Here is an 18378-nt window from a genome sequence, read left to right on the forward strand (position 1 = left end):
TAAAACCTAATGAAGAGGATACCATAAATTTTGATTTACACGTTTTCCCACACAATTTTATCCATTTGTTTCTCTTCGTGACCAAAGTAAGCTTCTTCTTGTTCCTCGGACATTAATTATGCAAACGTTGTTGTATTAACCTCTTTTTCACCTCTCACTCTCACCCTTTGCCTCCTCTTATTTTTTCTTTCTTTTCTCTTCCCTTTTCTCCTTTCTTCACTGTTCTCTTTATACCCCCTCCCACTCCCTCTTGACCCTCCACCTGTCCCTCAATCTCTCGGTCCCTCTGTTGCCACGTGTAGGGTTTCTTTGCGTTCCCAAGGGTCTCAATCTCTATCTGGTACCACGCGTGGATCATGCTTATCTGGCTCGTGGCTTACCCCACCCTTGACTCACGACCTTTATTTGTCAACTCATTGCCCCACGTGTTCACTTCTTTCCCCTATATCCCGGTAGCCGCGACCCTGCTAGGATGCCTCCCATTCCACTTGTTCTCCTATTATCATGTCCCTCTGTCGTTGATCTTCCGGCAGTCATAATTTGGGTTGCTACAGTTGTCGTGCAAAAGTGATATATATTAAATTGCGAGGATCGTAGATTTCAAGCTCAATGATCATTATGTATTCATTTAATCTTCATTTCAAGACCAATGAAATTTCCCATGAATTTTATCTTGAAAGTAGGTTATACTGTCAATTTATTGTTATTTTTAGATTTAGATTTATGCTATTTGAGTGTATGGTGGCAATAAAATAAGAAAGAAGAAAGAAGAGATTTCTTGAAATCAACAAAGAGAAGCACAATGTTTTAAAAGAGGTTTCTTGAATGCAAGAAGACAATTGAAAACAAAGGTATCTCATCTTCCTGTTTTCTTTGCATTTTGTTCTTGTTTGGACGCAAGAAGAGAAATTTGTTTCTTGTTGAGTGGATTATTTTGTGCTGCTTTTGATTTCACATCCACATTTTCTAATGGTTGATATGTTCTTCATTACATTGTCGAAGTTAATCATTACATTGCACAGGAGTGCTATGTTCTCTGTTGGCCGATAGATAAAGGCATTTAAATGTTTTATAGGTGGCAATAGGGACAGAGGAAAGCTTCCAAATCTTATGTAGTTTTGATGGAAAATTGGAAGCAGCTAATTTGACAGTGGTGGTGTTAGGTATTCGGGTGGGGTAACGAAGCTTCGAAGTTTTATCGAACTGCACACTGGATGAATTCATTTTACTTATTGAAAAAATAAGCAAAATAAGACCACTGAAGTTCAGTTTCTTAGTTCATGGCTGTCGGGGCAAAAAGTTAACCCGACACTCCTGATATAATGGTGCTTCATAAAGCTTGAAATAGAGGGGATTAGGTATTTTGGAAGGATAGAGACTGCACCAACGTTCTGGTTGCCTACGTACCCAGTAAGGAATCCGGGATCAAGTCTATTAAAACGTAGTTCTGGAGGCTGCAGAAGCCTCCGTATATATAGTAATCTCTTGCCTCGGCGGCCAAGAAAGTGATTATAGGAGATTGTACTCCTTGATGAATCCTAGTATGATCCTATCTAAAATAAGATCATTCTCCAAGATTTCATTCTATCCTTGTGCAAGATCTTATCGGATGACACTTGAATTTCTTGCTTCCGCGGATCGGGTTATTGGATCAAAATCATCCGAACGGATTAGATCCATGAACTCGGGCCACCCGGATGGGCCCTGGACCTATTGTGAACTTTGACGGATTAAAAGACCGGATGATCCAAAAGTGTCTATTTGGACAACCACTGGACTAGTTCGCCGCTGGTCCTGCGTCCGGTCCATGGTCCGAGTACACTTTGGACTTGAAATATAATGTAAGGTACACACATTGCCTCCTCTTCAACAGAGGAGCAAACAAAGATGAAGGTGGTATGTTGAAGAAGAAAAATGATGGAAAAAACCATAATGGCATACTAAGGAAAGTGGAACGTGTAATGTGATAAACAAAATAAGGAATGGAGACGGGCGAAAAAGCTTGAAAATAGTCGAAATTCACAAAAGCGAAAAAAAAAATGAAGGGTATAAACAGAAATGATTTTTATAGGTAAATAGTGAAAAAGAAAAATGAGGGAGAGTGAAAAAATGTTACCATGAGAGGTAAACTAAAAATAGAGAAGTGGGTGTAAAGTAATAAATGATGGGAATCATAAGAGGGGCTAAAGTTAAGAAGATAAGAGAACAATTGTGTGGGTGGGGAGTGAAAGAAAGTGATAAGAAGATAAAGAAAAATAAGTGGACAAGTGAAGAACTAAGCCTTACCATGTAAGTGTGTTGCATTTTTCACTTAATTCCTTTATGTAGTTGTCACTAGATTGTAATTAGGTAAAATCTTTCACTTCTACCATATGATCTTTAGGGGATCTCTTTGAAAACACATAGCTTGAGTTCTTGAGTAGGTAAAATAAGTGACCAATTTAGGGAAAGGCCAAGGAAGAGGCTAACCTGGCCCTAAAAAGAACAAAATAAGCTGAAATAGACCTGACCCGGCCTGAAAACTACTGACCTGGCAAGAAAACAAGTTGACCCGGCCTAAAAACTACTGACCCAGCAAGAAAACAAGCTGACCCGGCCTAAAAATGGAGAAAACTCGTCGGACCCAGACTTAAGGTGGCCTGAACCGGCTTGTATAGCATAGGATCCGGTAGGAAACAGCCTGAACCAGCTGGGAAAAGCCAAAGTTGGCAAGAAAAATGCCTGGTAAGGTTGGAAAATGCTTGAACCGGTTGGAAAATTGTTGAACCGGTGGGAAAAATGCCTGAATCGGTGGGAATAACACCTGAACCAGCTGGAATATGCCTGAACCGGCTGGTGAGCGGTGCTGGTTGCCGGTGGTATAGGATCAGCACAAAAAGTTTGTGGATTTTGGGCTTCTGGAAATTTGGGTTTTGGGCTTGTGGATTTTAGGCTGTTGAATAATGGGTGTTTTGGATATTGGAAATTAAATATTGGGCTTTCTGTAATTGAGCTTGGGGAAATAATATATTGGGATTTGGAAGGGCTAATCAAAAGTGGGCTTGGCTTGAAATGAAATCTGACCAAACTAAGGAGACTAAGGGGTTGGGTCAAGACCACATAGCCCATACTTTGAGGTCAGGACTCCTGTTATGTCTCGACTACACTAGTCCATACCTCGACCAAACTAATAAAACGAATGTGACTTCAAGAGTGCGCCTGTCACTTGGTTCACTTCTCTGGGTCACTTCCAGAGTACGACTTCGGTCTAATAGCCTGGTAGAGACTTCTCCATCCGAACTAAAGATAACTAAGGATGAGTCAGAAGTTCCAATTACTGTACTTAACATTCATAGCATGTCCATATTCATTATAGCTTGTGTACTTAACTGGCCGTGTGAATGCAGGACGACGCATGCGCCACCAATTCAATGATGGGTGCCAGGAGATAACATACCGAATTACTTTGGGATTCAACATACCGGATTACCGGATTACATTGACGAAATTAACAGCTGAAGACGTCCGAACGAGATTCAACATACCGGATTACTTTGGGATTCGAAAACCGCAGATGAGGGGAACGTCATTAACGGATGTAGTGAGACCGGGTGAAGTTATTGTGAGCTACTATCAACTTCTCTTTGGTCTACGGTTTCCATTAAACGAGCTATTGGTCTACTTGCTATCCATGTAGGAGGCTTTGCCAGGTCAAATGTACATAACATTTTACATGATCATCTCCCGGCTGGAAGTGATTCACCAAATGTACAACTTGCATCTGAACTGGGAGTCCATCTACTACCTCTTAGTTTTGGAACTTGTTCCTTCCAGAGGTCGTATTTGCCTTCGGGTGACATCTGAACTGGTTTTCTTCGTAGCCATAAAGGATAGGACACACCGTGTTACATACTTAGTAACTAGAGGAGGCCGAAATACGAATAATTTATCCCGTGTACATTTAAAGGTAAATTGACCCTCTAAATGAGTTCGAATTAATCATTTATGTTTGACAACTAACCGAATTTATCATTCCGGATCAGGTGTAGATGAGATTCGTGCTCCCGAAGGGGAATTGACTGAGGAAATGTGGAGTAATCTGAACGTACTATGTAGCTTACCGCCAATGGCGTATAACTTGTCATATCTAGATGAGGTGGTCTGGTGGATACGTAATGTAATGCCAACGCTGATAGGTACCGGTCATGTTGTTGGTGGGGGTGCCGAGAGCGCCAAGAAGCGCAACCTTTAGCAGTGACCCTCCTCATGGCGCTCGAGTACCAAATGTGGCAAGGGAGGCAACGCCAGAGATGCATGGAAGGCCTCGCCGGAGATTGGCTACCCGACACGTATCATATGTGCCACCAGTTTACTCATGGGAGCACACCGAAAGTGTGAGTTCCCGGGTTGCATCTAGTGTCCATTTGAACTCGGAGAATAATGCTGGAACTCTGCGTGGAAATAACTTTACCACAGGTAACTCATATATGTGCGAACATTGCATTTTGGTGGAACAGCTTACTTTGCGACTCGGAAATAAAAACTGACTATAATTCTGCTTGCTAGGAACAGTGCCTGGTCCATCGCAAAGGAGAAATCTTATTGTCAGTAGTTCAAAGGACGAGGAGGAACCCGGATACTGATAGCTCCGGAGGGACGAAGGGGAATTAGATGCCCCCAGAAATGATCGAGGGAAGGGTGTGCAGTTGGGAGAAACACCACCCCATACTGTTCCAGCTTTTGGGTCAGCTGCAACTAGTTCCAATGATTCAGGGTTTCGTGTTAGGAGTGGTAGGCCTTCGAGAGTACCCTTAGATATAGTGCCTATTAGTAGTATGATATCGACCTTTGCGGCAGATAGGTCACGTGGATCTGATGGTCGTTTGGCGTCACATAGAGAGCAAACCTCTAATGTATCTGATACATGAACGGAAGTACTTAATTCTGCATCATCTGGATCTCGTGGCTGCCAATCTACCTATAGTCAATGTCGAAATCCTGATCCTGCTCCCCGAGAGTCATCGCCGGTGCCACCATCGAAAGATATTATGGAAGCGATTGACGCGTTACAACGGGATTTAGACAAGGTAAATAACAACACTTGAACCTGTAATTTTATTAGTTAAATAGTGAATTAACACGTAAATAATTATATGGACTGCAGATACGGGTGTTAGCCACACGACGCTATGAGAGCCATAAGGAGGAGAATGCTCGCTTAGCAAGAGATATTGCCGTGCGAGATGCGGAGCTTGATGCGCTGAAGGAGGAGTTATCCCGATATCGTAACAATGCTTGAACTGTTCCTATCATAGTTTAGATTTGGTGTTCATGTATGTTTGCATGAAGTAGCTTGTTTTAACTCGGCAGAGATAAAAACTCAGGCAATAAGTTGGATATGTTGAATGTGTAACCATCCTTATAAAAGATTAGACGGTGGTCTACCGTTGCCGCGACTATATCAATACAACTAAGTCACTTGACGAACAAGCGTAGTTACATTGCAAAGATTCTCCAGTAGATGATCTTTGTGGAGACTAGAGGACAACCAGAAGTGCCTTATTAGTTTAATTAATCTGAGTGTAGCTTAGATTGCGCCACCAAGGGTAGACGCTTGATGTAACCTAAGCAATCACATTATCATTCTTGGGTTTACGTTGTCGAACGATGATACTAGGTATAGGCCCCCTACACCACGCAAGCCGAAACTGAAGTGCAAAATGGCCTTTGCCACCCGGGTTTAGTAAGTGTAAGAATAGAAACGGTTGCACGTTGGAGAAAATTGTCACCGGTGATTAGAGACATCAAGGAATCTGTCAGCAAATATGAACTATATTTCATCAAAAATATGCCCCCAAGTAGGCTTTGACGAGTTAGAAAACTTATGGACTAAACACTTCGAACCGCATGGTGTGGCAGGCATGAAGAAAAAAAAAAAAAGTGAGTGGCATGAATGTCAATGATCGAATAAGACTTATTATATAACGGGTATGTGAAAGTGGTGGCATAATAATATAGTCTAAGATTTATATTGTAGTAAATTATGAGAAAATAAAAGTGGAATACTTATCTGAATGTCTGGAGGTAAGATATTTATCTTGTTGTAGTTTTCCTGTGACACAATATTATAGAAGTTTGACGTTTTGAACCAACTCCATAATGTGTTGGTTGAGCATTAAATCTTCTCTGTATGCCAATGTTTCCGTAGATGACAACATGAACTTTCCCCATCAATCTTATAAAACTTTTGAAGTTGCTGTTTTTGTTTTAATTTCGTAAGCATTGTCGTGCATCACACTCTCGTGATTGCAATTGAACTTTATACTAGATTTTCTTTGGTATGATTCTGAACATCCAATCTGCCTTATTGGAAGTTTGAACCAAATTGGCCTGGTAGAGAACAAGAACTTCTCGGTCGTTCCCCACAGAGTAACACAACGTAAATGAAAATAAAATTTATTGATGAAAAATGGAAGGAAAGTCTAATGTATGTGAACTTTATTGATGGAACTAATGTAAATGACATATTCTGCAGGGCTTCATCACTAAGTTCCTCCACCACGGCTTCGTCACGAGCCAAGATGTCGACATTCATCTCTGTGGAGGTATCTGGTTATAACCAGAGGAAGCGTCCATGAATGACAGACACTCGAATCCCGAGGTTGCATCGACTAGATCTGAGATTCGAGGTAATGGGTATAGATGTACTGGGCAAGCATTGTTTAGATTGTGGAAGTCAATGCAAACCCTGAGCTTCCCATTTTTCTTTGGAATAGGGGGTTGTTTGAATGCCTCAGGATGAACACAGTCTCTAATGTCATTTACAAAGGGTGAAAATTCTGGACCCTGCACAGCCCTTTCCAAGAAGGGATCGTCTCGGATGGTTTGCCTGGTCACGACTTGGTTAATCAATTCCTTAACCCTTTGGTCATTCATATTCTCATAGCTATCTTCATCTTGATTCTCTTCTCTCCAGATCCGTTCATCGAGGGCTAAGATTAGATTGGGATTCGGTCGTTGCCGACGTTCCATTCTACCCCGCCTTCCCCCTACCACTCTATTAGCAGGTAGTGGACTCTCATTCCGAGTTGTGCTCTGGGACTCATATCTTGATCCAGACACTTCCACGGATGCTGACATTTTCGAACTGGAACTCAATGCAGTTGTTGGCGTTCCAAATTGTTGTGACTGGGGTGTTCGAGGATTTGTGCCCAAACGATCCCAGGCACTATTTGACTGTGAGTGACGATTGGCAACTTCTGCATCATTCATCGCAGTTTGTTCAGCCATGGTAACAAGGACGTTCAAAAAATTAAGGCCGAGGATATCAAGTTCCGACGGAAGACCACGTGGTCGTGGGTTCTTCCCCACAGACGGCGCCAAAAAATGTCGGGGCAAAAAGTTAACCCGACACTCCCGATGTAATGGTGCTTCCGAAAGCTTGAAAGAGAGGGGATTATGTATTTTGGAAGGATAGAGACTGCACCAACGTTCTAGTAAGGAATCCGGGATCAAGTCTCTTAAAACGTAATTCTGGAGGCTGTAGAAGCCTCCGTATATATAGTAATCTCCTGCCTTGGCGGCTAAGAAAGTGATTCTAGGAGATTGCATTCCTTGATGAATCCTAGTATGATCTTATCTAAAATAGGATCATTCTCCAAGATTTCATTCTATCCTTGTGCAAGATCTTATCGGATGGCACTAGGATTTCTCGCTTCCGCGGATTGGGTTATTGGATCAAAATCATCCGAACGGATTAGATCCATGAACTTGGGCCACCTGGATGGGCCCTAGACCTGTTGTGAACTTTGACGGATTAAAAGACCGGATGATCCAAAAGTGTCTATTTGGACAGCCACTGGACTAGTCCGCCGCTGGTCCTGCGTCCGGTCCATGGTCCGAGTACACTTTGGAGTTGAAATATAATGTAGGGTACACACAATGGCCATGCTTGCACTGTTGATGATGTTGAAAACTATAAGGAAATTATTGAGTCGATAAGGAGTAAAAATATTGTAAATTTAATGACTGTGATATCTAGAACAAAAGTAAGTGATTTGATGGATGAGGATGTTGTACCTTTATGTGCATCACCTGTGTACATGAACAAACTGAGAGATGGTATTGAGTTGTCCCAACTTGTTATGTTTTAGGTTGTTTTTGTTTTAAGTTACGCTGAATTCTTTTTAAAACTGTTTTGGCAGATATTGATGAATTGTCTGTTGTGGTTATAGGCGAGCTTGTAGAAGAAAAAAAATTAGATCTTGGGAACAACACCTCCGGTGGTAAGATGTTTGTTCCTGTATATATTGCAAATACAATGTCGCAAAGTACATGTCGTACATTGTCGATATTGTCAACCAGTCTATTTTGTAGATGTGGAACCATACATTGTCGAAATTGTGCCATACATTGTTGAAACATTGCAGTATATTGTCGATATTTGTGTTTTTCAATGCATCCAATATTTACTATGAAATAATGCTGCAAAGAATCGTTTAGGTTATGGTTATTTTTATCTACATTGAATTATTTTGTTGCAGGTAATTACGTACCATATGGAGTGGAAGAAACGTTACATGCGCGAGAGAGTAATGTACCATCTGGAGTAGAAGATGAAAAGGACGAATACAATTTATTTTTTGTACCTGAAGAGGAATAATTTGTTGATGGTAAGCTGCGTTATGCCGTAATATAATAACGACATAGGTTGATAGTGGACTGAAATGACCAGAGAATGGACTTTTTTTAGGTAGTCATCAAGAATCAGATGTTATCGGAACAGACGATTGTGTTCCATTTGTGGTACCTAAAACCGAATTGGGTGAACCTTTTTAGGTTCCTGAAGAAATTACTGGTATTTCTACATTCTGCTGGATCTGTAGATTTTTTTAACTAAAATATTTGTATGTGCTGAGACATAAAATCAATCATACAGGCAGTGCAGAAGCATCAAATGTGCATCACACCTTCGATAGTCATATGGAGTTTGTGCCAGAAACTAATGATGTAGAAGAGGTCAATTGTACCGTAGGGGCCATCTGGGGTGAGGCAAAACCCAGTATTTTCAGTCTTATTATTCCGAACATACCAACTGAGAAAGTTACTGTTACTGGGCTGGGAAGTCAAAATGTTCCCTTGGAAATTTACTGTGAGCCAGAAGAGGAGGACGATGTGTATATACTAGAGAAACATGAAGAAGAAATTAGGAAGGCCCCCATGAATTTGTAAGTCGGAGGCGGAGTCTAGCATTTACTATCGTTTTGATTGACTGATTCTGGGTGCTCGAGGATGAATTTGAGGCCTACCTAGTAGGGTTGATTTTCATTCCCTTCACACAGAATCATGAACATGTGTCTCTATGCATGTTTTACTTTTCCTTTTCTTTTCCCTTTTCTTAACCCCTGTAATTCTTATTCTTTTAATGAAATCTATGCTCACTTAGCAAAAAAAAAAACAAAAAGAAGAAATTAGGAAGGCAGTAGTGCGGTACCTAGTTTTGGAGAACTGATGATACTAATGGAACAGAAAAAAAAAAAAAAAATTTCTACAGAGGATATGGTGAAGACGGGGTGACTGAAGGGTTTTTTTTTTTTTTTTAAACAAATAAGCTAGGGTTAGGCAGACCCCACCTGTATTAAACTCAATGTTTTCTTACATAGATTTTTCCATTTGCATCCTCATTTACAATAGTTTGTAATTCATAATCTAAGGGACTAGCAAAATGGACCGTAGACAACTCATGATTATGTACAAGTCATGCAAGATAGTCAACTACCCTATTCACTTATCTAAAAACATGTGAAAAAATAATATAGCTAAACCTATCTTTTTTCCTCTCGATAGCCGCCACCACATCTCTACAGTACCAGAGAGGTTTCTCTAACTTGTTAATGGCATTTATGGCTCTCATGGAATCAGACTCCACTTCTACCTCAATAAAACCTTCTAGTATGCATCTCTCTAGACAGACCTCAATAGCCTTGAGTTCTTGGAAAATAACTGATTGATGACCTCCAGTCCCACTAAAAGCTGCAACAACTCTACCTTCCTTGTCCCTCATCAATAACTGATTGGATGACTGAAGTTGCTGTGAAACAATATTCACAACACTTACATGATCAGCCAATGCGCGACATCAACATCGGTGAGTACGACTACAGTGAGGAATGTAATACACAAGATAGTGAACACATTAGTGAGACGATTACCCAAGGAAGTGTTTCCCAAGAAGATACAAGTGTGGATGGAAGTGGTGGTGATTGTTCGCTGGAGCGTATGGATGGTGATGGTGATGGTGATTGTTCTGACGATAGTTCGAACAATTGGAAGCATACTGATTGGGACGAGTTCTATGATAGTGATAGCATGTGCGAATTGAAGACACAGATCCTTTGTTTGGAAGTTGCAGGGGTAGTGATTCCAAAAATGGTATAAGTGGCGACGGAAGCCAAAGTGATGGATTTGATCTAATCTCCCACTTAATTTGTTTATTCAGACACTTCTTGGTTTATCTTACACCAGATGAACCAACTGCATTATCCCAGTAACTGATTTGTCAGCTTATTTTTATACGCTTTGATTTTATATTTCGTTGTAAAACGAAAGAGTAATTATTGTTGGAAGAAATAATAGCTTGCTTTCTCAAAAATGGGGACCTTTAGTGGGAGAATGGGTGTAACTTAGCTTAATTAGCTTTTCTTATCCTATGCTCCCAAAGTTTTCCATTCTGAGTAAATTTAAGTAGGTAGATAATCTTATCCATCAGTTTTTACCACTAATAGAAACTTTAGGTTTAAGCAACTTGTCGGAGAAAGAGGATTTAGCTAGACTCTCGAGTGAACGGCTGGAAACTCGATCAAAGCTTGGTGCTTGATCACTCATACTCCTCGCAGAGATTGTTTATAGGTGATATCTTCTCTCTTCTTTTAACAAAGTTGATGATCATAGCAACTATAAGCTGTCCTCGTTAGGTAAGGCATGAGAATCTATTAGTGAGTATCGTCATTCTTCTTGTGTCTTCTTCCTTGTTGTCGCTATCATCCTGCTCCCTTTTCTTGTTGGGCTTTTCTGGGCAAGCAGTGAAGAGCTAAGCAACACGTTGAACAAGTGAGAAAAGTAAGTCTTTGTTGCTTCATCTTCTCTGATAGCTAACCAATTTCGGATTTAAACCAACCAGTTTCCACTCTGGGTTTGTTATGCTCATGGTGAAGTGCATTTTCTGGTAAAATCCTCTGCTGCTTACAGTAAGAGTTCAGAAATCAACTAACAACCATGAATATATATGAATTCGAAAATCCAATCAATGGCCAGAATCTCAACCACGCCCTTCCATCAGCTGTTCCACAAGGGTTTGGAATGGAGAGCCACCAAGCCAGCTTCTCAAATCAGAATGGGGTGGAGACATCCAGACAAGGTTCTCTCAAAAACAATTCCAACATCTCCTCGGTGACTTATGCAGATATAGCTCGGACTTGTTTGAAGCAAACAGTGGATGTTTCATCTTTACCCTTGCCAACAAAAAGAGGAGACAACCCAGCTGTCACACTCCCTAGGGTTTTGGTTGAGAGAGGGATTGAGGCTTGCAAATATGCATTAATTGCTAGAATGGATGCTAGGAATATCAATTTAGAACATATCTGATCGGTGGTGAACACTGGATGGGGACTCTCTGCAACAGTTAAGATTTCACCTCTAGGGAAAGGGTACATCCTCTTTAGATTCACTGAAGAGAGGGATTTCAACCATGTTTTCTTTGGAGGTCCATGGAATATACAAGGACAAATGGTGAGGTTCATTAGATGGACTCCCAATTTCAATATCAAAACGCATAAACAAACGTCGGGGTTTGTCTGGGTGAAATTCCCTGGGCTGCCATTTGAATATTGGGAAGTTGACATTTTGATGAGTATGGGAAGAGGGTTGGGCTACCCAATTAGAGTGGATATGAACTCCTTGGAAAGAACAAATGGATACTATGCAAGTGTCCTAGTGGAGATAGATCTGACGAATCCACTTCCCAACAAAATTTTCGTTGAAGTGCCGGAGCTTGGGGTTGAATTTTGGCAAGAGATACAATATGGCTCTCTCCCGAAGTTTTGCAACCATTGCCAGATTGTTGGACATTTAGTCTCTGAGTGTCGACAAGTTAATAAGAATAAAGAGCAAAGTAGCAACGAAGAAATTCCGCAGAATAAGAACAGAGGGAAGGAACCTATGGAACAAGAAGTGCCGACAGATGGTCGGAGACTGTCCAAGAGTCAAAGGAAGAGACTAAAAAGAAGGAATCAAGGAAAGGAATGGAGACCCAGAACTGAGCAAGTGGGCACAACAAGAACTGAGCAAGTGGGCACAACAGAGGCAGTTGTGACACAAGCTCAAGAGAGGGTTAATCAGATCTCGGATGCGCAACATAGGCACTATGAAGCAGAGGGGAATGGGGCTGGGAACAGTGAGTACCACGAAGAGCTGGGAACAGGGGAACCTGAACGACCTGAATCACCTCGTGAAGTAGAGGAAACGTAGGCGATGGTTATTCACTTGAATGACAGTATTGAGCCTTTGGATTTGGGAATGGACAAAGAGGACTACATGAGGTTTAGCATGGAAGCAAGTAGATTCCAGTTACTGGCTGGCATTGAGGAAGTGGGCGAAGTAGCTGTCACTGACACTGAGGTTTCTGATATAGAGACGGAGCACTTCCATGACCGTTGCAAGGACGCAGAAATTGAGGTAAATGTAGCAATACTAACTGCTACAGAACAGAGGACAATGATAGGGATTGAAACAAGATCAGGGAAGAAATGTGGTGAGAGAAGCAATCCCAACAACAAAAATCATCAGGAGTCTAGCAAAAAAAATCAAAACAGTGGCAAGAAAGGACGGGGCCGACCCAAAGGCTCCAAAAACAAATCTTATAGATGATATCATCCATGTGCTTTTGGAATGTCCGAGGGACAAATGAAGCAGAGAAAGCTAGGGAAATAAACAAGGTGCGAGTGGAAAAGAAGCTGAGCGTTTTTGGTCTACTTGAAACCAAAGTTAGGTAGAACAAATATGACTACATAAAAAATATTTGTTGCCCAACATGGGAACATGTACATAACTATGGCAAGGACCCGGCTGGCAGAATATGGATTTGCTGGGACCCTTACAAGATTGAGTTAAGCAAACTTCAAGAATCAGATCAATTCATACATTGTAACATCAGATTCAAGCCTACGAATGAAGAGATCCTCCTCACCGTAGTCTACGATCGGAATTCTAAATCTCTTAGGCTCAAACTGTGGAAAGATATCCAAGACATTCACTGTTCTGTCAATAAGCCTTGGGCATTAGCAGGGGATTTCAATAATATCACTAAATCAGAAGAAGACTGGGTGGCAGGCCTATGCAGCCAAGAGAAGCAGAAGAGTTTGTGGAATGTCTGCAAAGGTCGGGGCTATTTGATATAAGTTACAATGGTTTCTTCTACATATGGAACAACAAGGTAGAAGGAAAAGGAAGAATTTTGTCCAAGATTGATCGGTGCGTTGTAAACAGTCTTTGGAACAGTGAACACCCAAATGCTAAGGTAAAATTTTTGCCGCATGGGACCATTCACCAATTCTCCTCCTCTGGAACTAACTTGCAAGTAAGGCTTGGCCGTTTAGATTCAAGAGCTATTGGGTTGAACAGAAGGACTTTCAGAGGATTTTACAAGAAGTCTGGCAGGTCAAGATCTATTCAAACCCCATGTACATCCTCATACAGAAATTGAAGATGCTGAAAGAAAGATTAAACCATGGGCCAGGCACAAATTCTCGAACTTACATGTGAGAGTAGAACAAGCTAGAGAATGGTTATACGATGTTCAGAGACAAGTTCAAGCAAATCCTTGGGATCAGTTTTTGGGACAAAAGGAGAAAGAAGCGTTGCAGAGATACAATGAACTTGCAAGTATCGAAGCAGCCGAAATCCTTAGTAAACAGGAAGGTGAATGGATGAGAGAAGTTGATAAATGTACCGCTTTTTTCTTCAAATCACTTGAAGAAAAGAAAGCTAGGAGTGGCATTTGGGTGATTCAGAATTCACAAGGGGCTAATGTTTCAGGACATGCTGAGGTGACTAAGGCAGTTGTTAATTATTACTCTGAAATTCTGGGCACCCATGCAGCCGATATAAGTGAAGATGAGTTCTTTAATAACTTGCAGATCAAAGCCAGAATATCTCCCAATATGAAATATGTGCTCGAAGCAGAGGTCACGTCTAAAGAAGTAAAGCGAGCGCTTTTTGACATGAAAGAGAACTCTGCTCCTGGACTAGATGGGTTCACTCCCCTTTTCTTCACGATTTGTTGGTCCATTGTTGGTTATGACTTCACTGCTGCTATTATAAATGCTTTTAAATTCTGTAAATTCCCTAGAGGTGTAAATTCCACTTTCATATGCCTTATTCCTAAAGTCACCAACCCCTCCAAGGTTGATGATTTTAGACCTATTGCATTGTGTAACACCATTTATAAATGTATATCTAAGGTCATTTCTAATAGAATTAAATTGGTTATCAATGACATAGTGCAGGCAAACCAATCAGCTTTCATTCCTGGCAGATCAATTCAGGACAACATTCTCTTATCTCATGAAATTCTTCGAGGATATGACAGAAAGCATGGAACTCCTAGATGCTCTATCAAGTTGGACATCAGGAAGGCATTTGATATGGTTAGTTGGGAGTCGATCAAAGCTATGCTCAAGCAGTTCAATTTCCCAGCCAACATGTGTAAATGGATCGAATTGTGCATCTCAACACCAACATACTCGGTTCTAATCAACGGGACTCCAGAAGGATACTTTGAGGGAAGGAGAGGACTAAGACAAGGAGATCCCTTATCTCCTTATCTCTTTGTCTTAGTAATGAAATTCTGGGTTGTGTTCTTACAAGGAGCATCGATAATAGATCCATCTCATATCATTCGAAATGCAGGAAGGTGAAATTATCTCACTTAGCTTTTGCCGACGATGTGCTTATGTTTTGTAAAGGAGAGAGAGACTCGATACAAGCCATCAAGGAGTGTTTAGATGATTTTGGAAGTGCTACTAGGTTACAGATCAACAAACATAAGACAACCCTTTTAGCTGGAGGCCTAAATGCACAAGATGCTCAAGCGTTAGCTGCTATCTTAGGTGTGGAATTGATCAAACCACCAGTAAGATACCTCGGACTTCCACTCGTATTTGCAAGATTGGGCATAAGAGAATGTCAACCTCTAGTGGAGAAAGTCACAAGCAAGATTACCAACTGGAAATCAAGGCTCCTTTCCCATGCCGGGAGGTTACAACTTATTGTCTCAGTGCTATTATCTTTTTACACATATTGGGCAAGAACTTTCATTTCTCCCAATATAGTGTTGGAACAGATCGAAAAGACATGTGCTCAATTTTTATGGATGGGAACCATCATGAAAAAAGGACATCACCAAGCCAGCTGGAGCACAGTGTGTCAACCCAAAGATGAAGGAGGGCTGGGAGTTATGAATCTACAGCAATGGAACATTGGAGCTTATTGCGAACTGATTTTCAAACTCATCACGAGAGAAGATAATATATGGGTTGATTGGACATGGAAGCAACACATCAAAGAAATTTTTTTCTAGTTGATGTATATTCCACAGGACTACTCATGGACATGGCGAAGCATTCTGAACACCAGGAAAGCAGCAAAAAAATTCATTAGATACTCCATTTCTAATGGAAAAGATACATTGTTATGACATGATATATGGTGCTCTCGATCTCCATTGATTGAAGATGCTGAAGCCAAATCAGAATGGAACTTTCCGATGAATTCAAAAGTCAGTGTCCTCATCTCGCAAGGAATATGGAACACTGCAGTGACTAGACTACATTCACAATCTTTAAAGGAAGAGATCACAGCGGTGGAAATCAACAAGCACCTTACAGACGACAAGATAATCTGGACCCCACACCAAAGCAGCCACTACACCTCTAACAGCGCGTACATTGCACTATCACAGCCAAGAGCAAAGACAAAATGGCACCGTATGGTTTGGGGAAGATGGGTTCTACCTCGGCATGGCTTCACCACTTGGCAACTTTTTTCGAATAACATTCCAACTCAAGATAGGCTGGTGCAAAAGAAGATTTTAAATCAATCTGCCTGCGGCTTATGTCAAAACAGTAGAGAATACTCCCTTCATATATTTTTTGAGTGCAACTACTCAAAAGAAATCTTCTCCAGAGTTAAAACTCTGCTGGGCATCAATATTGACAGCAGTAACGCCAACAGAGAATGGTCAACCATTATTAGATTGTGTAACAGAGATGATATGAGGGAGATTTATAAGGTGTTTGTTTGCGCAACTGTGGATTACATTTGGAAAGAAAGAAATGCTCGGAAGTTTAGGCAAACTGCAAGACCGGCATTAGTTGTCTTCAACAAGATGCTTAGAGACTTACGAACTTATCTGCAAGTCTTAAAGCCACAGGTAAAGGACACGGACTCAGTTAGAAGTTTGTTTAGTAGACTGAACATTGAGGCCCAATACAAGCAACATACCAATGTAGAGTGCAGTTGGACTCCACCAGTAGGTGATTGGATCAAGGTCAATATTGACAGTGCGCTTAGCAGCAATGGCCCAGGTCATGGGGGAGTTATGTGAGATGGAATTGGTCGGATACTTGCTGGATTCACAGGAAGTGGGGGTCTACACTCGGTGATTTTCTAAGAGCTCAAGGCCATTAAAGTGAGCGTAAGCAGATGCATTGAGGAAGGCTATAAAGAAGTTGAAGTGGAATCGGACTCAATGAGGGCCATCAATGCAATCAATAAACGAGAGAAAACACCTTGGTACTGCCGAGACGTGCTTGCTGCCATCGAGTTAAAAAAGTAAGAATTCAACTTCATATCCTTCTCACATGTTTTTAGAGAAGTGAATAGAGCCGCAGACTACCTTGTAGGCTTAGATCAATCTAGTAATTTTCACACTTTACATTTTGTACCTCCTATAGATCATGTTCTACAAAATATTGTAAATGAAGATGTGAGAGGAAAAATCTATGTAAGAAGAGTTTAAAGTTTAATACAGGTGAGGGTCTGCCTAACCCTAGCTTAACTTGAAAAAAAAAAAAAAAAGAGTAATTATTGCAATGGCTAATATATTTGAAATTAGCCATGTGTGTATATGGAGTTTAAGCTCTTATGATAAAGGTAAAATAGGAACCATGAATGGATTCTCTCAAGGAAAATGTTTCATTTGATAGAGTATGTTCATCATGATATAAGATTTAAAATATGATGGCACCATGGAAGGCAGAAGTTGGTTCAGGGATACCTGGCCTTGATTAAATCACTAACGCAAACAATGTTGTCAAGATACGAAGACATGAGATTAGTGCAATTTTTGTCTTTCAAGCTATATATATTTAGAAATAAAAAATTAATAATTGAACTTTCAGGGCTTTGATCGAATAAGTTTATTTGTTAATCTAGGGCATTTACATTTATTATCGAGTTGTAAGTGGTAGGTGTTTCTGTTTTATTCAGCTTTATGTCTTATTGTCTTCCTTATATCCGCTGATTGTGTCTACAGGGACTAGGATGGAAGACATATACATATCGACTTCGTGTTCCCAAAAAAGGTACATTTTCTACCTTCTCCCTTCGTCATCTACCTCTCTGACTAACTGTTTGCATAGAAGAATGAGGTTTGACTGAATATCTATTTAGTACTTTAGTGGAATGGTAATCAAGTTGGATAAATTGGTTTCTTACAATTTTATGCCGATCATTTATTCTGCTTATAATAATTGAAAGATATGTCACGTTTTCATTTTGTGAAGGTTTTGAAAGATGGAGAACCTGCTCAGCTTTTGGCAGTTGGGAGATGAGCTTCGTGGGCAGTCAAAAGTTTATGAGGCTCACAAGTTTCTAAGGAAAACAAATGTGAGTGCTCCTTCATATATACAATGTAAAAGAAAATGGCAGATTTTGTAAAGTTTTTTGCTTTGCTATAAAGGTCAAAGGCCAATTTAAATCATAGATTTATAATTATATTTATGAATGAGGTCAGTTTCTATTCTTGATCATCAGTAATTTTATATTTGAATATGAAAATAGGCTATAGTTGTAATGGTAGAAAGATGAACTTAAGTTACAGTGAGGGACAAAACCAAAAGTTTACTACAAAACCTTATTGTCATTATATACGATCAGAACCCGAAGGACTTTTAGGTTTTCCCAAATTTAGCTACTTCTTATCTCTGCTTCTTCACGTTCTCATTCTCAATACAAGTTTAATTTTAACTGACTATTTCGATCTTATGTATTACTTATTAGCAAAACCCACATATGCTGAATGAGTAGATTTACAATTTTTCAGTCATCTAGTATCAAGTTTCT

The 18378-nt window shown here is 40.4% G+C and overlaps 1 protein-coding gene across 1 annotated transcript; it reads left to right on the forward strand.

Moving 5' to 3' along the window:
- Positions 1–15799: 15799 nt before the first annotated feature.
- Positions 15800–16639, forward strand: LOC147493065 (uncharacterized). Its single transcript, XM_086567735.1, has one exon. It carries the CDS (start codon positions 15800–15802, stop codon positions 16637–16639), a length of 840 nt encoding a protein of 279 aa, XP_086423861.1.
- Positions 16640–18378: the final 1739 nt, after the last annotated feature.

The sequence above is a fragment of the Coptis chinensis genome, chromosome 6 (genome assembly GCF_015680905.1).
Source record: "Coptis chinensis isolate HL-2020 chromosome 6, ASM1568090v1, whole genome shotgun sequence".
Classification (NCBI taxonomy): domain Eukaryota; kingdom Viridiplantae; phylum Streptophyta; class Magnoliopsida; order Ranunculales; family Ranunculaceae; genus Coptis; species Coptis chinensis.